We start from the raw sequence: 10,116 nt of genomic DNA on the forward strand, positions 1-10,116 counted from the left end.
TATGGATCGGCCCTCTCCACGCAGCTCGGTTTTGTACGGCTTCTTTCGGTTTGATCATTTGTATGTTGGTGTCGTCCTTGATAGTATCAAGCCAGTGCATTCTTTGGCGGCCGGGTCTTTTTTTGCTGCTGACCACTCCAAGCATCATCGATGTTTCTAATGAATTAGCTCACATTATGTGGCCGAAGTCTCTGTTTCGGAATTTTACCCTCCAGTGAAACCGTTGGTTGGATGCGTCCAGGACTGTTTAATTCATGATCTTGGCGGTCCAAGGAATTCGAAAGAGTTTCTTCCAACATTAAAGTTTGAAGGCATCAATCTTCCTCCGCTCTGTTTTCTTCAATGTCCAGCTTTCGCAGCCATAAGTTGTGATTGGGAAGGTGACTGCGTTGACTTTCCGGCATTTCATTGCAATGCTTATGTTTTTGCTTTTCCAGATCTCATCCGTACTTAATGTTGCGCTGCGATCTAGTGCGACGCATCGGTTCCTGATTCTCCATTGTGGTCGATTTTTGATCCGAGGAAGATGAAGTCTTGAACTGCCATGGCCTTTAGCACATTGTAACTGGCCCTCTGCTGCCTCCATTTGGAAACTATAAGGCATACATAGTCTATTCATGCTGTAAAAGAGCATTCATGAAGGCTGCTGCTCTCTGCCACCATGTGAATCGCTTCTGCTTGTAAATATAATGTATTTAAGTCTTTTCCAGCACTGGGATACTGAAACCGACTCTAAGGATAGGTTATCAATATCACATCGGTGGGGATCTTTTACCTGGAACCCCACTAATCAACTGTTTGAAGAGGTCCGGCGCTCAGGCAAGTGCTGCAGCCTCTTTGCTGCATACCAGGCACGGCGCTGTACATATTATAGTGGCAGTGCCAGGTATAGCATCTCAATCCCATTTACTTAAATGGGACTAAGCTGCATATAGTCCTCATGACGAATGAACATAACATCGCTGGCCAGAGAAGAGGGGTTCATGGGGGTCCAAGGTGGTTGATATGCAAAGGACATTAATAACCTAGAAAACCCCTTTAAGATATACATCTGCTGGCGCCAAAAGTAAAGTTGGCCAATCAAGCATTGAATCTGATGAGTGGCCAAATTAGAAAATCCAGGATGTAACTTCTTTGGTTGATCCAAACAAATCTCTTTCAACAGTTGAGATGGATTTGTACACAACTCTACAGGGAATAATGATCATCAGTTTCAACTTGCATCAGAAACGAAGCCTCTGTACGTTATCATAGGACATGTAAACTCAACTCAGTCTTCTGAGGCCATTGCCCATCACTGTACTGAGTTAGAACCTTAATATACTGACATATGACTGCTCCAGCCAATCACTGGAATCAGCAGTCAAGTACCATACGCCATGTTTAAAACTGGTACTACCGCTCTAGTGATGTCAAAATGCATGGCATGTCTGATGCCAATTAGGTACATTATTGCTAGCAGCACCTGAAGTTGGAGGAAAGAAGGAATGGCATATTGGTTGCCTTTATAAACACATGCACGGCTAAGTATTTTTGGGGGAGTCATGAAGAATAGCTGTCAGCCAACAGATATTGAAGATGTCCTTTAGCTATCCTTTTTTCTCCAAGAGCCTGATGAAGGCCTATATAGTCTGAAATGTTGTTACGCATACTCAACGTATGGAATCCATGCATCCTTATCCTTTGTCGACTGAGAGACTAGCCTGTGATCTGACTTTTGCACAATGCTTCTCGGTGCCCCAGTGCTAACTGAATCGGACAGGAATAAGTTCTTCGGTTATTCTTTGCCTTAAAGGCAGATGTCAGGGATGACGGTCAAGCTAAGACCCTGGAAATAAGATTGTCCAGTTACCTAATGTCTATGGTAAGGAATAGGGTTCTTTTCCATGCGACGATTGTTTGGCGCAGAAGCGCCTGACAGTCGTCCAAGCGATAATCGCTTCTGTGCTTTTACATAGAAGCAATGATCACTCAATGAACGAAGGTGGAGCAAGCTGGAGATTACTTCTACCCACCTCCATTCACAATAAACAGGCAGTGGTTCATAGATGAACAACTGCCTGTTCAGTCACTGCATGAATTCAGACTCGCACGATCCAGCGAGAATCTGAACGATTATGGTTCTGTGTAAAAGGTCTCTAAGATAACATATCCCTATGTTGACCTACTAGACAAGGGGATAACCTTTTTGAGATTCCCCTATACAAGTCAAAACCAAGAAACTCATCCATCGACCCCTGCCACTGGAAGACTATGAAATCCATGGACATGATGGGTGTCCATTAATATAAGGCAATAACACATATGCTTTAGTATTGGTGAAAGTGGTCATTGACACAAACATTTGGCCTTGATCAGACGAACTTTCCAATATTACAATATTTACATACAAAGATATCTTGCCACAATTTGACAAATTGTCTTTGCATTTCCATTTACTTTGCCCTAGATGAAGAATTCTTGGCCCTTAAAGATAATAGTCATGATGGCACTGATAACGACTAGCAACGGAAAATAACTCAAAGCAAGCCGAAAAAATATTGCACTCAATGGAACACATTTTTATCTACTGGAAGGCTCATTCTGTTATCGGTTGCATTATCACATATCTACGATCATCTTGAAGTATGTTAATCAGGATCATCTGAAATCATCAGTATTGGGCCTCCTTCACGAGAGCACATGCGTATTTGCGGTATGAACAATGCTTTTTTGTGCATGTACCAGCATATTTTACTGTACTTTTTGCGCCCACAAGACATGTTCATTTGCGCACGGCAAAAAAATATGCATCGATTAAAACGGCTGATTAGTCTAATGTGTTCTTTTTCCTGCGCAATTACACAGCGTTTCACGCATCACCATTAACTTCTATGGGGACTTTTGGTGGGCAAATCTGCAGAAAAATAAAGCATGCTGGGGTGTTTTTTTACTAAACCGAAATGCGCAGGTAAAATATGCATATGTGAACAAACCCATTGAAATCAATGGGTTCTATTCACTGCGCATTGCACGTGCAAATACGCCTGAGTGACCAGAGCCTCACAGTGGCACCTACTAGGTTAATTATAATGAAAAACCATTTATCAAAGGCTCACCAGAATGAACAAAGTGAGCTCTATGTTTAACCTCCTCCTCCCCATACAGATTGTGGTCATGCCCTACTGCACAGTGGGGCATTATAGTACTGTATTTCATAGGCTTCACGAACTACAACAGTCAATAAAGGGGAACCCAACCTCCGAATGTAACCAAACAAAGCCCCAATTTCAAAATTTTGCTACTTCCCTTTGCATTGCAGTTATGGAACTAATATTTTCAGCATGTGTCAAGGCAGCCGTAGTTGCAACAATCATTCCTCCCTCTTGAAACATTTTCGCAACCCCCAGTTGTTGTCCTGCATTTGTGGCATACTAGAGTCAGATTGCAAACTTTCACCAACTTTCATGCAACCAAATTTCTTGCAAAAATCGGAAATGATTTTCCGCATCCAGTAATTCTTCAGATAGTGGTATAATATTCTGGCACATATATGGTATAAAATGTGTCTATGGGAATTCCAGTAATAGGAACAGGTTGCCCACCCCGTCACTCACCTGTGGTGATAATCTCTCTTCAGTGTCGGTAGATCCACACCATTGATGTTGGTGGAGTTGAGATGATGGTCATTCAGCTGGCGCCCATCGGTACCCACGTTATGCTCCTTACTGATGCTGCCCATGATCAAACTGTTCTCTGTGCCAGCGGTATACTCAGTGCTGCAGTCTGTGTGCTCTCAGGGCTATGTCACTAAAGCTTAACACTCAGGTCCAAGGGTCTATCTTATGCTGCAGATTATGTTATCAGAAGGGGACAGCCGCAGCTCATCCCTCCCTCCTACTCCAGTTCCAGCAGCCCCCTCCTCTCTGCAATCCCTCTTGTTCCCAATTCTCGGTCTTCCCCTGCACGGTCCGTCACATACACAACTTGTCTATCTGTGTTCCTCACATTTCATCTCTCTCGCCGTCTCACATGGTCCTTCGTATTTCTCGCACTTCTCCTCCCTCTTTAAAACAATAAACCAAAAGATATCACTTTACGTGCTTGTGTATCCCACCGACCCTTCGCGTGCGCCCGTATGGGAGGTATACAAGTAGGACCTATTATGGCAGGTCTGCATTTCACAAATCAAGTCTTATACCCCATTCTTCAACTTGGCCAATTATCTCAGAACTTCAGACAGCAGCGTTTCCCACAGCGTCAGGGAGTGAAGAAGTAAAATGTTGTGCCTGTTTTGTTAAAGGGGTATTCTGGACTTGTAAAATGATGGTGGATTGCTAAGATATGCCATCACTTTATGTTCAGTTGGGTCCAACCTCTGCTGCAGTCCCCAATGATCCTGAGCATGAAGCGCCGATAAATGATTGGTGCCGGCGGCAGTTTCCATCAGTGGCTGGGCACTGGCAGGGTAAATCTATAAGGGGGTGTAACGCTAAATCAGCGCTGAGGCCCCCATCATTGCAGGTTTCAAAGGTTAAATCATAAGTTAATGGCATATCGTAAAAAATATGCCTTTACTTAATAAAAGAGGAATACCATTTAACCCCTTAACGGCCGCCCATACGTGTTTTGAATGCAGCCGTTAATGGGCTTTATTAGAAGCTCGGCACGGGTCTCCGATGTCAGGGAGATCGGGTGCTTGGCTGTCGGAAGACAGCCGGGCACTTGCTCTAACACCAGGGACTGAAGAAACTTCAGATCTCCGGTGTTTAACCCTGTACACACTGTAGTCAGTGCAACCGCGGCATGTAAAAGTCTTCAGAGGGATGTGATCGCTGGGTTTCGATGGGTTGCTAGGGCATCCGTAGGCTTGAATATAGCCTCCGGGTCTGCCAGCTATGGTGGTCTATGAGGCCTATACTGATGTATAGTAGTATATTAGAATCATAAAATATGGTGATAATCAAGGGGCAAAACTAAAAAGTGTAAAATAAATAATAAAATTTATAAAAAAACGCCAAAACCCCATCTTTCTTCCTTCACTAGGTAAAAAAAATAAAAATGACATATGTGGTATCGCTGCGTTTGTAATGACCCAGAGAAATAAGTTAGTACATTATTCAACCCACACACTGCATGTCATGAAAAAGAATACAAAATACATGGCGAAAATAGCTCATTTTACCTATCTCACCTTACAAAAAACGGAATAGAAAGTGATTGAAACATCACATGGATTAATGAATGGTACCATTAAAAAGTACGACTCATCCTGCAAAAAAAAAAACTTTCACGGAACTGTTGACAAAAAAGAAAAAAGAATGCAACGATAAACCAAAAATACATTTTTTTACACAAGTGTGTAAAAGCTGCAAGAAATATATATAAATGTAGTATTGACATAATCATACTGGCCTGCAGAATCGATGTAACATATCATTTATACTGCATGCTGATTGCCGCTAAAAGTTAAATAACAGGCCAGAATTGCAGATTTTGTTAATCTTGTCTCTAGAAAAAAATTGAATAAAAAGCAATCCAAATGTTTAATGTTCCCAAAAATGGTATAAAGGAAGACTAGAGCTCATCCCACAAAAAAACCAGCGCCCATAGAGCTCCGTCGATGGAAAAATGAGAATGTTGTGGCTCTTGGAACATAACAAATCTTTAAAGAAAAGGTCTTGGTTAGAGATGAGCGAGCACCAAAATGCTCGGGTGCTCATTACTCGGAACGAAATGACCGCGATGCTCGAGGGTTCGTTTCGAGTAACGAACCCCATTGAAGTCAATGGGCGACCGGAGCATTTTTGTATTTCGCCGATGCTCGCTAAGGTTTTCATGTGTGAAAATCTGGGCAATTCAAGAAAGTGATGGGAACGACACAGCAATGGACAGGGCAGGCGAGGGGCTACATGTTGGGCTGCATCTCAAGTTCACAGGTCCCACTATTAAGCCACAATACCGGCAAGAGTGGGCCCCCCCCCCCCTCCCAAAAACTTTTACTTCTGAAAAGCCCTCATTAGCAAGGCATACCTTAGCTAAGCACCACACTACCTCCAACAAAGCACAATCACTGCCTGCATGACACTCCACTGCCACTTCTCCTGGGTTACATGCTGACCAACCGCCCCCCCTCCCCCCCACAGCGCATACCAAAGTGTCCCTGCGCAGCCTTCAGCTGCCCTCATGCCACACCACCCTCATGTCTATTTAGAAGTGCGTCTGCCATGAGGAGGAACCGCAGGCACACACTGCAGAGGGGTTGGCACGGCTAGGCAGCGACCCTCTTTAAAAGGGGCGGGGCGATAGCCCACAATGCTGTACAGAAGCAATGAGAAATAGAATCCTGTGCCACCGCCATCAGGAGCTGCACACGTGGGCAGAGCAATGGGGAACCTATGTGCCACACACTATTCATTCTGTCAAGGTGTCTGCATGCCCCAGTCAGACTGGTAATATGTACCTTAACAGTAACCGCGTTGGTGGTAATGTGGTGGTGACTGCGCACCTAGTAGCGCGGTTTTATTTTGTTGGTTTTCGGAATGTGGCCAGGATTAAGTGGGCCGTGGAGGGGGGATGGTGGGGGGGCTCTCTTGTAGTGTCGGTAAAGGTGAAATTCTTGGACTGCCACCAGACGAACCAATGCAAAGGCATTTGCCAAGAATGTTTTCCCTGTTGGAGGAGGAGGGGGATGTTTTTGAGGCACTACGTGTCCTCTCCACGTGTCCGTGGTTATATGCACCTTAACAGTAACCGCGTTGGTGGGAAATGGCCTCGCCGCCATCATGTCTTTGGGAAGCCTCTGTTTCCACACCCCAGAGACATACCATTAGCAGCGGTATAGGCAGAGCCCATAATTAGTAACATTTCAGCCGTAGCATTAGGACAGGCCCCACTAACATGTCACTAGCAGCATTATAGCGGGAACGCAGTCTTCGTTCCATGTCAGCAATAGTAGCACTCAAGACAAGCCCCAGTAACAATTCCGAAGCAGCAGTATAGCGGGAGCGCAGTCTTCGTTCCATGTCAGCAATAGTAGCACTCAAGACAGGCCCCAGTAACAATTCCGAAGCAGCAGTATAGCGGGAGCGCAGTCTTCGTTCCATGTCAGCAATAGTAGCACTCAAGACAGGCCCCAGTAACAATTCCGAAGCAGCAGTATAGCGGGAGCGCAGTCTTAGTTCCATTTCAGTAGCTGCAGTATAGCCAAGGCCCAAGTTACATTTATGTAGCTAAAGTGTAGGCCAACCCCACACACACTTCTGTACCATGAGTGCAGGCGAAGAACATACAAATTGCTATGATTACACTGTAGGTGAGGGCCCAAAAAAATTGGTGTACCAACAGTACCAATGTACCTCAGTAAAAATTGGCCATGCCCAACCAAGATGGCAGGTGAAACCCATTAATCGCTTTGGTTAATGTGGCTTAAGTGGTAACTAGGCCTGGAGGCAGCCCAGTTTAACGAAAAATTGGTTCAAGTTAAAGTTTCAACGCTTTAATGAGCATTGAAACATATAAAAATTGTTTAGAAAAATTAGATGAGTGAGCCTTGTGGCCCTAAGAAAAATTGCCCGTTCAGCGTGATTACGTGAGGTTTCAGGAGGAGGAGCAGGAGGAGGAGGAGGAATATTATACACAGATTGATGAAGCAGAAATGTCCCCGTTTTGGATGGTGAGAGAGAACGTAGCTTCCATCCGCGGGTGCAGCCTACGTATTGCTTACGTATCGCTGCTGTCCGCTGGTGGAGAAGAGAAGTCTGGGGAAATCCAGGCTTTGTTCATCTTGATGAGTGTTAGCCTGTCGGCACTGTCGGTTGACAGGCGGGTACGCTTATCTGTGATGATTCCCCCAGCTGCACTAAACACCCTCTCCGACAAGACGCTAGCCGCAGGACAAGCAAGCACCTCCAGGGCATACAGCGCTAGTTCAGGCCACGTGTCCAGCTTCGACACCCAGTAGTTGTAGGGAGCAGAGGCGTCACCGAGGATGGTCGTGCGATCCGCTACGTACTCCCTCACCATCCTTTTACAGTGCTCCCGCCGACTCAGCCTTGACTGGGGAGCGGTGACACAGTCTTGCTGGGGAGCCATAAAGCTGGCCAGGCCCTTAAAGACTGTTGCACTGCCTGGGCTGTACATGCTGCTCGATCTACGCACCTCCCCTGCTACCTGGCCCTCGGAACTGCGCCTTCTGCCACTAGCGCTGTCGGATGGGAATTTTACCATCAGCTTGTCCGCCAGGGTCCTGTGGTATAGCAACACTCTCGAACCCCTTTCCTCTTCGGGAATGAGACTGGGAAGGTTCTCCTTATAGCGTGGGTCGAGCAGTGTGTACACCCAGTAATCCGTAGTGGCCAGAATGCGTTGAATGCGAGGGTCACGAGAAAGGCATCCTAACATGAAGTCAGCCATGTGTGCCAGGGTACCTGTACGCAACACATGGCTGTCCGCACTAGGAAGATCACTTTCAGGATCCTCCTCCTCCTCCTCCTCCTCCTCAGGCCATACACTCTGAAATGATGACAGGCAAGCAGCATGGGTACGGTCAGCAGTGGGCCAAGCTGTCTCTTCCCCCTCCTCCTCATCCTCCTCATGCTCCTCCTCCTCCTCCTGAACGCGCTGAGATATAGACAGGAGGGTGCTCTGACTATCCAGCGACATACTGTCTTCCCCCGGCTCGGTTTCCGAGCGCAAAGCGGCTGCCTTTATGGTTTGCAGGGAAGTTCTCAAGATGCATAGCAGAGGAATGGTGATGCTAATGATTGCAGCATCGCCGCTCACCACCTGGGTAGACTCCTCAAAGTTTCGAAGGACCTGGCAGATGTCTGCCAACCAGGCCCACTCTTCTGAAAAGAATTGAGGAGGCTGACTCCCACTGCGCCGCCCATGTTGGAGTTGGTATTCCACTATAGCTCTACGCTGCTCATAGAGCCTAGCCAACATGTGGAGCGTAGAGGTCCACCGTGTGGGCACGTCGCACAGCAGTCGGTGCACTGGCAGATTAAAGCGATGTTGCAGGGTGCGCAGGGTGGCAGCGTCCGTGTGGGACTTGCGGAAATGTGCGCAGAGCCGGCGCACCTTTACGAGCAGGTCTGACAAGCGAGGGTAGCTTTTCAGAAAGCGCTGAACCACCAAATTAAAGACGTGGGCCAGGCATGGCACGTGCGTGAGGCTGCCGAGCTGCAGAGCCGCCACCAGGTTACGGCCGTTGTCACACACGACCATGCCCGGTTGGAGGCTCAGCGGCGCAAGCCAACGGTCGGTCTGCTCTGTCAGACCCTGCAGCAGTTCGTGGGCTGTGTGCCTCCTATCTCCTAAGCTGAGTAGTTTCAGCACGGCCTGCTGACGCTTGCCCACCGCTGTGCTGCCATGCCGCGCGACACCGACTGCTGGCGACGTCCTGCTGCTGCTGACACATCTAGATTGCGAGACAGAGGTTGAGGAGGAGGAGGAGGAGGAGGGTGCTTTAGTGGAAGAAGCATACACCGCCGAACATACCACCACCGAGCTGGGGCCCGCAATTCTGGGGGTGGGTAGGACGTGAGCGGTCCCAGGCTCTGACTCTGTCCCAGCCTCCACTAAATTCACCCAATGTGCCGTCAGGGAGATGTAGTGGCCCTGCCCGCCTGTGCTTGTCCACGTGTCCGTAGTTAAGTGGACCTTGCCACTAACCGCATTGGTGAGGGCGCGTACAATGTTGCGGGAGACGTGGTCGTGCAGGGCTGGGACGGCACATCGGGAAAAGTAGTGGCGACTGGGAACTGAGTAGCGCGGGGCCGCCGCCGCCATCATGCTTTGAAGGACTCCGTTTCCACAACCCTATACGGCAGCATCTCAAGGCTGATAAATTTGGCTATGTGGACGGTTAACGATTGAGCGTGCGGGTGCGTGGCGGCGTACTTGCGCTTCCGCTCAAAGACTTGCGCTAGCGACGGCTGGACGGTGCGGTGCGAGACATTGCTGGATTGGGCCGAGGACAGCGGAGGTGAGGGTGTGGGTGCAGGCCATGAGACGGTCGTGCCTGTGTCCTGAGAGGGGGGTTGTATCTCAGTGGCAGGTTGGGGCACAGGGGGAGAGGCAGCGGTGCAAACCGGAGGCGGTGAACGGCCTTCGTCCCACCTTGTGGGGTGCTTG

The 10,116-nt window shown here is 47.8% G+C and overlaps 1 protein-coding gene across 2 annotated transcripts in view; it reads right to left on the reverse strand.

Moving 5' to 3' along the window:
- LOC136612647 (cytosolic purine 5'-nucleotidase-like) overlaps positions 1-3,918 on the reverse strand; it is a 47,364-nt gene extending 43,446 nt beyond the window's left edge. Inside the window, exon 1 of one of the 2 annotated variants that reach the window (XM_066593132.1) lies at positions 3,597-3,918. In XM_066593132.1, coding sequence (XP_066449229.1) covers positions 3,597-3,721 — 125 coding nt within the window. In that variant the 5' untranslated portion in view covers positions 3,722-3,918. The remainder of the gene's footprint in view (positions 1-3,596) is intronic. The other variant, XM_066593131.1, reaches the window with a different exon arrangement.
- Between the last annotated feature and the right edge of the window lie 6,198 nt (positions 3,919-10,116).

This window comes from Eleutherodactylus coqui, chromosome 2, assembly GCF_035609145.1.
Source record: "Eleutherodactylus coqui strain aEleCoq1 chromosome 2, aEleCoq1.hap1, whole genome shotgun sequence".
Classification (NCBI taxonomy): Eukaryota; Metazoa; Chordata; class Amphibia; order Anura; family Eleutherodactylidae; genus Eleutherodactylus; species Eleutherodactylus coqui.